The following is a 12865-nucleotide window of genomic DNA, read 5'->3' as shown; positions in this document are numbered from 1 at the left end:
TCATATAACAAATATTTTCTCCACGAACGCACTAACGTGCATTTCTCCATGTAGATTTGATTTATTATGCTTCTGTTTTGCGCTGATTGGCAGTCGATTCAAGTAGGATTTTCACAAAAAATCCGTATATATATTTGTAGGAATAAATTTGTTGTGGAACACAATAAATCGGAAACGCGTGCGATAGAGCGTCGATTATCTAGATTGATTACAATATTATATAATTCATAGAAATTCAATCCGAAAGAGATGCAATTTATATCCGTATAATCTTTATATTACTCTTTAAGTTTCGTTTTGAACAATGTAATTTTTTAAATTTATAACTATTTAGTAGATAGAGAAGAGCAAATGTGACTTTACTTTTCTTCTCTGACTAAAAGAAGTATAATTCATTCCCTGAATGGAATTTAAAAACTTATCTTAACTTCCGACCTAAAAAAAAAAAAACGAACTCTTCGTGCAATCATACTCTCTTCCATGTATTCAAAGTGCAGAACAGTTGGGATAGATTACATAATAACAGAATGCAAATACTGACTCCTTTAATCGACACTCTATCATGCAACACGACATTATAGACGGAGGCAGTGACTAGGGCGTACAGAGAAATGGAAGGAAAAAGAGAGAAAAACAAATATATACATAAGTTATTTTGTAAGAGAGAGTAAGATATACAAGGTATCCGATTTTAATCAACGCATTTGAATATCTCGAAAATGAAATAAAATACCCGATTTTTTTTCAGATTGTATACGATTTCGAAAGGGGGGACATATTTTGATAAAAGGATTTAACCTTATTTATTAGATGGAGACTCAAAAATAAAGATCAAGATCAAGTAAAAATCAACTTTATTTTTTTAAAAACAATAAAACCTTCATTTTTTAAACTCCTATGTTTGTAGCTCTCTCTCTTCTCACGATAAATTAAATAATTACACACGCAACATCATCGCAGATTAAATGATGGAAACAGAGCTTAAATTAAGTTAAGCTTTATTTCATCTTAACGTTCGATTCAAAGTCAAATTTTTTTATCAAGATTTATCTCCCTCGGAATCATATTAAAAAAAAAAAACCGGAATCGATATTTCATTTAGTTCTCGAGATATCCAAGTGCGTGATTAAAATGAGTCACCTTGTATACATAAAAAATAAATAGAAATAAAGATGTCTTACATCAACCACAGAGTTACATCAACAATATAGATACACAGAACAGCGAGCACACGAAGCAAAGACACTGGCTAATGACTGGACAACGTTAAAAAGAAAGAAAAAAAGAGCGAGAGACTATAAACCGGGACTCTCTTTTTAGCCACGGCACAACATGCTACTTACTAGCTTGGACGACGGTAGTAGCGGCTCGATTTGATCGCGTATCGAGGGATGATTTGGATGATGGAACATCGCCGGCGGCTGCAGCCGCAGCTGCTGGATGCCCGCGGGCCAGTTTTGCCTGAGCCTCGTCATTCGCACCACGGCACCTTTGGCTTAAATCTTTAACGCCGCGCTCCGGCCTGGCCGCAGCGGCAGCGCCCGACGTAGGTGGGTGATGGGCGGTCATATGAACCGAATACTTTACCGGGGAACGTTTTACCGGGGCGGTACTTGCGCTAATAGTATTAGCGGTAGTGACAGTGATGTTGGTGGTGTTGGTAGTGGTTGTGGGTTTGGCGTGATGAAGAGGGCGATGGGGAGGGGCGGTGGTCGCGAGGAAGGCTAAAACATATTGTACAAGAAACAGTACAATTGATGAATAGAGTTCTCTGGGCCGTATCTTGCGCGCGCGCATCTCTAATTCGCGGTTTATTCTCGCCGGAAGTCACCGAAACTGATCGCCAATCGGGAAAGCGTGCCCCTTCGCGCTCTTGCGAGACTCGGCGCGGGCAGAAGGCTTCCAAGGATAAGTGAACGATCAATCTTTTTGAGGAAACTTTTTTAATCGCCTTAAGATTTTAAAACTTCCTTTCAGCCTCGATATTTTTTCATTACCGCGGTATTGGTTTTCTCAATAATTATTTGATTATCGTTATTTAAGATATTAGTTTGCTGCTTGAAATTATATCCTTATTGCAATTCATTGTTAGAAGAGAAACAAAGCTGGTGTCATTTTTCACGAAACTGACGGCAAGAGTTTGAGTCCCATTTTCATTATCCTGTACATCTTGAATTTAAGTCATCAAAACAGATTAATCGTTCGCCCTCGCTCGAGTATATAGGAGCCTAATTGCAGTCGAGGAGATGGATTGTATCAACCAGAAAGTGTCACCGTGCCTCCTGTATAGTGACTAATCGCAGGGTGATGTCGGTTCCTGTCCCGGTATTTCATACCGCTCAAATAAACGCTCAAATGCACGCTAATTAATTACTCCAATTCAGTCAACGTCAATTGTAATACATATTATATTAGAATCTGGATGAATTATAATTAAAATTTAATTTAAATCATTTAAACTATCGTTATTTATCTTGATAAAAACGTAATTTGCAAAACAAAAGTAAATTTAAAACTTTGTCAATATATACAATCTTTTTTATAAATATAGCACTTATCCGTTGCTATCTAAACTGCGTAAAGCACGAAACTTTACACCTCATGAGTTTATATTGTTGCCCATATATATATATATTCTGTATTCGTGTCAAATAATTCATAAATACTCGAATGTAGGCACGTTTAAAACGAGATTTAAATCTTGAGCAGAAATCTATGTAAAAATGCAAAGTAAATCTATAGAAGTCTAAAGAGATAGAGGTAAGTCTATATAATAGAGAAATTTCACCATATGCACTCAGCACATATATACAAGATTTTTTGGCTAAATTCAATAATCGTGTCATGCATTGAAAACGATTCGCGCACGACGGCGAAAAAGAAAGGGGAAAGAAAATGTGATTAAGAAAATAATTGTAGGATGAATTCGCTTTGATGTGAATCGAGTTTCTAATCTCCTGCAAGAATTTTTCCGAGACCATTTTGGGAGAAGTCTGCGAAAGATTTTACGGCAAGCCTAAAACGCATCGGAGATCATCGTGATCGAGTCAGAGAGGGTGAGTCAGGAGTGAATTGTAAAAGGGAAAGAAAGAGTGAGGGAGAGCGGACTCTTTAATATGCAATAATTCTGAAAATATGCCAGACCGACGTGACGTGAGAGACAGCGGGCACAGCAGGTGTACGTGGCCAGGTACAGTAAACGTACATTTGCGATGTGAGACTTGCGGGGACCTCTTGTGGAGCGGAGCAGGCCCTGGGCCCGAGGGTGGCGGCGGTAATGGCGGTATAGGCGGTGCCGATAGACCAGTCGCCGAGGGAACCGTAGTCGCGGGTTCCCGTATGCTCCAACGGACACGCTGGCCTGGGCCTGCCGCGGCTGAAACACCCGCTGCCACTCCTGATCAATCTAATTCACGACGCGTCTTCTTGCGATCGTGTATTCTCGTGCGAGAACTTGTCAGAGAAAAAAGCCAGGATTCGCGAAGAGGATAGGTAATTCGGAACGAGTATCAATTTCGACAAAGTAGAAGATGATGATTGATGATAATGACAACGATGATAATGATGATGTGACGATGATGATAATGATGACGACGATCATGATGACGATAATAATGATGACGATGGTGGTGATGATGATGATGATGATGACTTTGATGACGTTGATTGATGATGACGAAATAGTGAAACACGGTGATGATCGAGATTGCTACTGACATGTAAAAACTGAAGAGAGAGAGGGATAGAAGAGAAGAAAGAGATGAAGGAGAAGGGAGAGAGATTACCATTTTATGAGAGGATAATGAATGTGATTTGTACGGTAATGGCGATCGTTATTCATCGATGATGATGGAAGATGCGACCCATTGGCTTCGTGATTGCATCATTGAAATGTCCCGAAAGCTGCAGTAATCTCTTAAGCATACATTTATCGGTACTGTATATCAATAGCTTTGTCGTTAATTTACACCAATGGATTATGGAAGGACGACAGAGGATTCATAATTGATTAATGACGCAATGATGTCTCGAATAGTTAACATTGCAGATTACATTGTACAATGAATCACCGGATGATAGTTGCATTTAAAAAGTAGCGTATAATGTTACAAGAACGTATACAATTTAGGCCTCGTTTCAGTTTTTTTCTTATTAGAATTATTTTCGTTATATATTTTCCTTAAATATCTTAAAATTTATTCTAAATTTATTTTAAATTTTCTTACTTTGTATACTTAACGTTGCAATAAGAATGTACTACATATAGGACAGAAAATATTTAATAATATCAAATAAAAATAATTAACATTACATATACCAGAAGCAATGCTTGATCGATGTCTGATCGAGTAGCATAATTACGTTTATCTTATTCTTCACATGAATAATACAGTTATATGTATTTAAAAAATTTAATAATATAAATAATAAAAAATAATAAATATTACACACATTTATATTTTGTTAAAATGCTTAAACAAATAATAATAAATTTTCTCGACAATAGCATGAGATATGATGGATGTGATGGACGATGTATGGAATCGATGTGGGGAAACTGTATCATCGTGATTAGTCACAGGTTGAAAACAGGATCTTTGTCGCCTAATCGCAAAGGACTACGAAGGCGAATAATACATCGCACAAATAATTTTCATACAGTATCTATCGATATAACTACCGATTAACTAGATGAGGGTTTTAAAGGCGGAGGCAAAGAAATAGAAACAAATAGACAGAACTATCATGCATCTGCCTAAACATTAATGACGACGCAATTATAATAATTGACGCTCACCGCACTGCAAACGCAATTATATACGAATGTTTCAAGTATCCTTATTTATAAGGATAATCAAACGCCTCAGCAACTAAAATTTAAATCATTTTAAATTATTTAAGCTTTTAAATCTGAACTGAAAACTCCTGTCACCTCCTTTCTGACGCATTTACAATTTAATTCGTTTTAATTCAGCGCTTTAATTCTACACATATGAAATAATTCGCATCACATAACTCTTACGGAGAGAAAATTAAATATGAAAAATTAAGCATCTCTCTCGAAACGCAGAGAGTGTGGCGTTATTATTTCTAAGCAATTTTAAAACAAAATACTTTTTATTATTGTATAACATTTCAGCAAACAGAATTGCGAAAAACGAACGAAGTGCTAACGATCGTACAAATAAATCTCGCGAGCGGTGAGCATCTCTGGCGTACAAGTATAATTGTACAAGTATAATAATTATGTATACGACGAACGTTTGACTTTCGAGGCCGACAAGAGCAGACAGCAGTCCAAAAGGTCATATATAATATAAATATATATATATATATGTAAATACTCTATCCAGTTTATGCACGAAAATGCACAGGGGACGCGACTGACAGATTACGAGCTCTAATCGATTCAGGAAACGATCCCCTTAGGGTCGATACTAAACCGGTTGAGAATACCTTCGATAACTAAACGCAAAACGTAACTTTCGGTTTACGCTACTTACTCGGTCGTGGATGTCTTTCGCGCTCGCCGCTCTTCTCCCTGTGCTCCTTATCCTTATCTTTCGTCTCTCTCTCTTTCTCCTTGACAAAAGAAAGCAATTCTGTTGATACAATACGCTGTCCGTTTCAATGATTGATTTGATAATTTCATGCACATTAACATCAAATTAAAATACTGTTTCTTTCTTCCAAAAAATCATATATTAAAATATGTATTCCTTCTTCTAAAATTTTTTTCTAATAAAGGCATTTAATCGCACAATTGAAGAGCTCTGAAAAAAACGTTGCAATCATCATTTTTATGAAAAGTGATATTTTAATAGCCAAACGTTGATTATGCATTGGCTGACATTTTTCTTGTTATAAAATTTAAAAAATATTGGATGCAACATTTTTTCAGGATTTTTCCTTTAATTATGCAATGTAATGCTTAACATATCTATTTTTTAATAAACATTACATCGTGTAAAAAAAATTATCACTTTTGATGTTAAAGAATATAAAAAATTAAACTTATTATATAATATAAAAAAATGCAAATATTTTCTTCTGTGTTTCTAGGGAAAGTTATTTTATAAAACAGTAACTCGTTATTGTTACCATTCTATTCTCTGAAAAATTATTCGTTACTTGTTACTGATTAAAAAAATAATTGATTATCGTTACCGTTACTTAATAACTAATGAGTCATTATTATATTTTCATTATTTTTTTTCTTGATATTAGAATATTTCTAACTCATAATAAGTTTTTAATCAATATATTTCATTGTCCATCAAAAAATGTGAAAATTATGCAAACAAGAAGATTTGAAATGTGTAAAGTAATAATAAAATTAACTGTTCATAAATCGTTACTTCTACCAACAAAATGTAACTGCGTCAACATTACAAACGAGGAAAATTAATACTGTTACTAATTAGTTATCGAAAAGAATAGCTGCAACACGGTAATGATGTTACAAATAATGTATCACCTTCCAATTCTAACGAATCACATACCTTAGCATCCTTGGTAACAGACGGAGCACGGGGAGGCTGACGTTTAGGCGATCTGCGATCGGTGACGGTCGGTCCGAGGCTCTGCGAACGTCCGGTTCTCGGACTATTCTTCGGACTGGACTTGCTTCGCGGCTGAATCTCGTCCCGATGCTCCTTAACGTCGTCACGCCGCCGTGGTATCACGGGCTCCAGCTTCTCTCTCGTCGGAGAGGGAAGCAGTGCACCGTCACCTTGATAGAACGAAATTTCTTTTATTTTAAAATTTATTTTCAATTCGCAAAAAAATAAGAAAGACAGCAAAATATAATATTAAAATACGCATATAATTTTTAGAAATTAATCGATCAAATGTATATTAGTTATCTGAAGTAATTAATTTAATTTTATTATTAAAATCATAATTTATTTGCTGGTTGATATTAAATGAATTATAGGTAGGTATGTAGATATAAATTATCTTCAACAAGATGATAAATATAATTAATATGCTCATTATAATATTTTAATATTAATTGAATTGACTTATTAATTAATCACGTACCCACACCAGTTGTACGGTCGAGATGGTGGCGAATCAAGAAATCCTTTCTTGCGCGAGCGATAGCTCGATCATGATCCTACGATAAAATTGATACCAAAAATATGATTGCGTATACAGTGTTACTTGCATCATGTATAAAAGATCTACTACTTTATTTATATAGATAACGAGATAATTCACAAGTATAAATTTTTAAAAATTATAATTAATATTTTAATTCAAAGCGACTGACTATAGTAAGTCACTTTTTATGATTTACTACTGCGACAATTACAAAATAATAATCGTGAATAAAACGACAATTTTAAGATATTGTGTGTAAATTGAAGAAAAAGAATAAACTCAAACGGTTTAAAAAAAAATCAGTTGCCTCGACTTCAAGACTTTGACGATGCTCGATAAAAAAAAAATCAATTCTGTGAGAGGGTAAACTACTCGGTAGGATATTTGCATACTGCCTTGGTTTCGTCCTGTAGTATGCCGTGGATCGGTCTAGCCTGAACCGAGGACGGTCGACCCGCCGGTGGCATAGTTGCGATCGGCGCGACCTTCCTCGTGTTCTCCTTTTCCTTCTCCTCCTTGGTCACCGACCTGAACAATCGATCAAAAGAGCGATCCTATGACGATCACGTCAAACCAGTGCTATCGATTCGTTCGAATCGATAAAATGAACTAGCTAACTACGACGGAATCCGTGTGAAGGTGCGAGCACGCTCCAACTCTCGCGAGTGCTCTTCTTTTTTTTCGTTGCAAACGACTCAAATCCGTGATGAATGACGTTTGCGATCGCACAGTGGATACAACGTGTGTGAACGACGCGTGAAATTCGATAAGCGAGATGTTTGTGAGATGCATTTGTGTCTGTCGGTTATAAGAATTTCGTGAATGATTTAAACGCAACCCCATTACCGATTTATCGCCTTTAATGACGACCATCAAAACGGCAGGATTAAAGACGACAGAATTAAAGAGTGCAAATTGCTCGAGACGGTACACACGTGTGTTCAAAGTGCGTTCATGATACACGAAGTGGTAATCAAATTCATATATTTCTAAAAATGTTTCGCGCCACTACAAACTAAATTTTTTTTTTCGTATCTTTTTCGCGTTTGAAAAGCACGTGAGAAACACGAGTCCGTAATAAATTTCATCGATGGAATTTCGTGATTAAAATTTGAAAGCAGGAACAAACGTATGTTGAACAAACGTATATATTTGATTAAACGTATATATAATTAATACTAGAATATTCCGCGGTAGGAATATTTCAAGTTATTACGCGATGGCAAACTATGCGTTTCCGCGAAATGTTTCGTTGATAAACTGATAAGAGACGAAAAAAGAATGTACCGCGAAGAATGAATCAATTGAATTATTGTCGAACAACTCCGACAAAAACCAACAAGCGTCGTTACGTAAATAATAACGACAGTGAAAACAACAGCAATAACAACAACGACAACAACACCAACAACAATGAAAACAAGTTTCCCGGTGGAAAATGATGGAGTATAGTGTACTGGCCTGGCAAGGGATAGGGCGTTGAGCGCGTGGTTATTGGTGACTCGTTTCCACAGCGAAGCCTCGTCCTCGGCTGCCAGACCGCAACCCCAGTCACGATGCTAACGCAAAGCAAAATGAATCAGCATCCGTCTGTATGTGTGTATGTGTATCTGCATTGTTATTACCAATGAAATCTAATCAAATTGTCGCGGGTGTCGCGACGACACATTCTATAAGAAGGGTAACACTAAAAACCGATCACTCCGACGCCGATCAACATTAACTCCGATTAAGTCTTTCATCCCTTTGAACGAATTATCTGAAAGTATTGTTTTTTTTTACAATCTTCTATCTAGATAAAAATTTTTCAATTCCGTTTCAGAAAGAACTTCGGTCTTCTAACTTCATTTAATATAAAACTTGATGGAAAATCGATTAATCTTTTGTAATAATTTAATATTTTGAAAAGAGAAAATAATATTTTAAGTTTCATATCGTAATGCGAAATATCATTCTTATACTTTCATTATCAATCATATCATTTATAATTTTATTCTTGTACTTAAATGTGTATATGGCATATATCATTTTTTTTACTTTGTTACAATAAAATAAAGGATTAAGAAAGTTATTTATATTTAAACTAGATGCCACACAAATTTTTCATTAAGAAATTCTTTTATCAATTTTTTATTTTTTAATGAAAATGTCGAAAATGGCGTGACCAAGAATCAAAATTTCTCTTATCCAGTATCTTTATAAATAAAGAAAAATGTTCATCTTATTAAATTAAAATTAGAATGCGCAATTAAAAAAATAATTTAATTTTTGTGACATTCTAAATATTTGGCTTAATCAAAGTTAATTAACCAGACTATCGGTGCTACACTAATTGTAACAAAACACATAAAAAAAACATGCTTGCGAGAAGACACTAAAATACCTTACTCAGACGATGAAATTTTGGGACTGCATTCCCGGAATTGCGGAATTCGAGATTAATTTCGGAGATGTGTTTTCGTAAAAAAATCGTATTAAATGAAACAGCCGGCCAAGTAAACGATTCAGCAATTGCTGTGAAATATCTTATGAGACGATACGATCGAAAGTTATTTTATTTGTATGATATTGTATCATGTGAGACATGTTGCTATTTAAAGCAGCGGTATTTAATTTGGCAGACTCGTAACGGCTGGACCTTCGTTGTTATAGATGACATCACGGAACAAGGGAAGATAAAACGAAGCATGCAATTTCGACGACTGGTAAGATTGTTCGCCGATACACGAACAATGACGGGTAAACTCGACGACCCTAACGATCAGATCGATCGAGCAGTTGAATACAGAGTGGAATTGAACGAGGGATTCGCGTAAAGCTGGACGAATACCGCGTGGGGAGAGCTGGCTTGAGATAACTCGAAACAGGAAATCCCGGCTTCAAAATGACGAAACATCTCCCACGGATTACCTTGTACTCGTCAGCGAGTCGCCGGAGCTCGATCACCTCCGCCGTGGGAAATGGTCTCGCCTTCGCTTTGCCCGGCACTTTATTGTCCAATATCCGCACGGTTCTACCTGACCTTTTACCCCTGCAAATAATCAATTTTGCGTGTAATGATCATGTAGCCGTCGCGTCGCGTTATCATCGCGTCTTCACACCGATCGGGATCGTCGTAGATGCCTATTTTACTTTCTCTCTCTTTTATTCCTCGCTTCCTCTTTTTCACAAGGATATCGAATATTTTTACGCGAAAAACCGTATTAACATATCCGGCTGATAATCTGACCTGAAAGCTACTTTCAAGTCGGGCAGGTCCTCCTCGCGTTCATCGCCCTCTGGTACCACACCGTCGATCATGTCCATTCCAGTGCCACCCACCAACGGTTCCAGTTCCGACGCTTGAACCCCTGGGGAACACACAAAAATACGCTGAATAACGTTTTACGTGTACATGTGTATAAATGCGCAATATTATGAGATTAAGTTTTCTCTTAATAAACAATTATTCTTCGATTTATTACAGTTACATTATTCGATAAAACAACAAAATTCGATAAAATGGCAAACGTCGCAAATTTCTGATATACTGACAAAATAAATTATCATCGCTTGCAAATAACAGCATATTATAATTAAAAAACATTATTAGAAAAATTTTATTCCACCTGTCATTCCGTCATTTTTTACGATTTGGTGCAGACTTTTCGTCAACAAAAAAGTTGACCAATTGAAAGAGAGAAGGAGAAAGAAAAAGATAATTTTTATAAGTTACAAAAATGTGATATTTTGACAAATTCGACACTCGCAATTTGTTCAAGATTCAAATTTCGATTAATCCTCAAAATAAATCGTCGCGGCATTGAAATAATTACCGTCGCGCTTGTGATCCAAGTCGCCGGGTCGTTTCTTGTGTACCGGCGCGAGTCCAGTAGGCGCCATGCCCTGCTTAAGCGCACCCATGCTGAGCGACTTCCTCGGCGGTCCAGCGGTGCCCCCGGGACCTCCCGCAGCTGGGACCGGCGCCTGAGTCTCGCCATTCGTCAACTGCGATCTTTTAGGCCAGGCGAACTGCAGCCGGTACTCGGTACTGATACGAGATATCGCCTTGCTGAGCTGACTCGGTGGCAGTGCCGACGTTGCTGTAACTTCCTGCGGTTTCAAAACCCATATTTCAAACTCGACTGACCCTTCGTAACAATCCGATGTACATTGAGAGTCAAAACGATTCTTCTAGGATTTCCTTATCGCATTATGTATGAAATCCTATTGAATCAATATACAGATATTGATTCACATCAGAGCTTTTATTTTATTTCGTACTGGTCGGATTGTATTGCATAAACATTACAGCTGTTATTTACAAAGCCATAGCTATTATTTCAAATTGTCTATTTATATGTGTATTTTAATTGTATAATTATAATAAAAATAAGATAAAATATCAATTTTGTATTCGATATATTTATTTATAATAAATGATTATTCAATTTCTATGCAATACAATCCGTCAATTTGTAAAAATTATTATAAACATATAATATATTATATATTTAATATAACGTATTTGTTACGTTAATATAAATAAGAATAAATTTGAGATTTTATTTTCCTATCTTAAAATTGCCGTGTTACCTGCGTTGAAGCCTCTTTTCCCCAATGTTTAAAAATTCATATCTTCCAAAAAAATAAAGATATAGACTTCTTTCTGGGCTCATCTTAAAGATGAATTTTGTGACTATTTTTTAAGAAATCGTGATTTTATTTAAAAATGGCCGATTCAAAATGGCCGATTAAAATGTAATTTTTTGAAAATTTATTTTTTTCAAAAATTGTTAAAATTCGTTTAATTAAAATGGGTGGTGGTGGTGGTTAATGGTGGGTGATGGTAATAGGTGATGGTTGGTGGTTGCGGTGGGTGATGAGGTAAAAAAAATTTTTTATTTAAAAATCACATGATATAAAAAAATTTAAAAAAATTTTTCTTTTAAAAATCAAATGCTATAAAAAATTTTCAGAAAAAAATTTTTACAAATATTTACAAATAACAAGAAAAAAAAATGGTCGTGAAAAATAGGTGTCGTGGTGGTGGTGAGTTGTGGTGGTGAGTGGTGGTGAGTGGTGGTTGTGGGTGGTGGATGGTGGTTGGTAGTGTTAAGTGGTGAAGGTGAACCAGAAATCGAAAAATCTGAAAAATAAATGACTATTTTTCCCTCGGACAATTTTTTATATTTTTCGATTTCTGCAATAAAAATTTAAAAAAATTTTTTTGAACCAAAAATCGAAAAATCTGAAAAATAAATGACTATTTTTCCTTCGGACAATTTTTTTATATTTTTCGATTTCTGCAATAAAAATTTTAGGAAAATTTTTATTGAACCAAAAATCAAAAATTCTGAAAAATAAATATGACTATTTTTCCCTCGGACAATTTTTTTATATTTTTCGATTTCTGCAAATTAAAAATTTTTAAAAAATTTTTTTTGAACCAAAAATCGAAAAATCTAGAAAAATAAATATGACTATTTTTCCCTCGGACAATTTTTTATATTTTTCGATTTCTGCAATAAAAATTTAAAAAAAATTTTTTTGAACCAAAAATCGAAAAAATCTGAAAAATAAATACGACTATTTTTCCCTCGGACAATTTTTTATATTTTTCGATTTCTGCAATAAAAATTTAAAAAAAATTTTTTTGAACCAAAAATCGAAAAATCTGAAAAATAAATACGACTATTTTTCCCTCGGACAATTTTTTATATTTTTCGATTTCTGCAATAAAAATTAGATCGGAAGAGCACACGTCTGAACTCCAGTC

At 35.2% G+C, this 12865-nt stretch overlaps 1 protein-coding gene across 1 annotated transcript in view; it reads right to left on the bottom strand.

Moving 5' to 3' along the window:
* The window catches only part of LOC105457883 (flocculation protein FLO11), a 62323-nt gene that overhangs the window by 5457 nt on the left and 44001 nt on the right, over nucleotides 1-12865 (bottom strand). The window contains exons 5-14 of the mRNA XM_011702806.1: nucleotides 10923-11199; nucleotides 10337-10457; nucleotides 10018-10138; nucleotides 8569-8666; nucleotides 7500-7635; nucleotides 7045-7120; nucleotides 6504-6733; nucleotides 5505-5583; nucleotides 3206-3388; nucleotides 1344-1724 (exon numbers count right to left, since the gene is read on the bottom strand). Coding sequence (XP_011701108.1) covers nucleotides 1344-1724; nucleotides 3206-3388; nucleotides 5505-5583; nucleotides 6504-6733; nucleotides 7045-7120; nucleotides 7500-7635; nucleotides 8569-8666; nucleotides 10018-10138; nucleotides 10337-10457; nucleotides 10923-11199 — 1702 coding nt within the window. The remainder of the gene's footprint in view (nucleotides 1-1343; nucleotides 1725-3205; nucleotides 3389-5504; nucleotides 5584-6503; nucleotides 6734-7044; nucleotides 7121-7499; nucleotides 7636-8568; nucleotides 8667-10017; nucleotides 10139-10336; nucleotides 10458-10922; nucleotides 11200-12865) is intronic.

Source organism: Wasmannia auropunctata, unplaced genomic scaffold (genome assembly GCF_000956235.1).
Source record: "Wasmannia auropunctata unplaced genomic scaffold, wasmannia.A_1.0 LD334880.1, whole genome shotgun sequence".
NCBI lineage: Eukaryota > Metazoa > Arthropoda > Insecta > Hymenoptera > Formicidae > Wasmannia > Wasmannia auropunctata.
The sequence above is the reverse complement of the archived record's forward strand: the minus strand, read 5'-3'. Positions and strand labels throughout refer to the sequence as shown.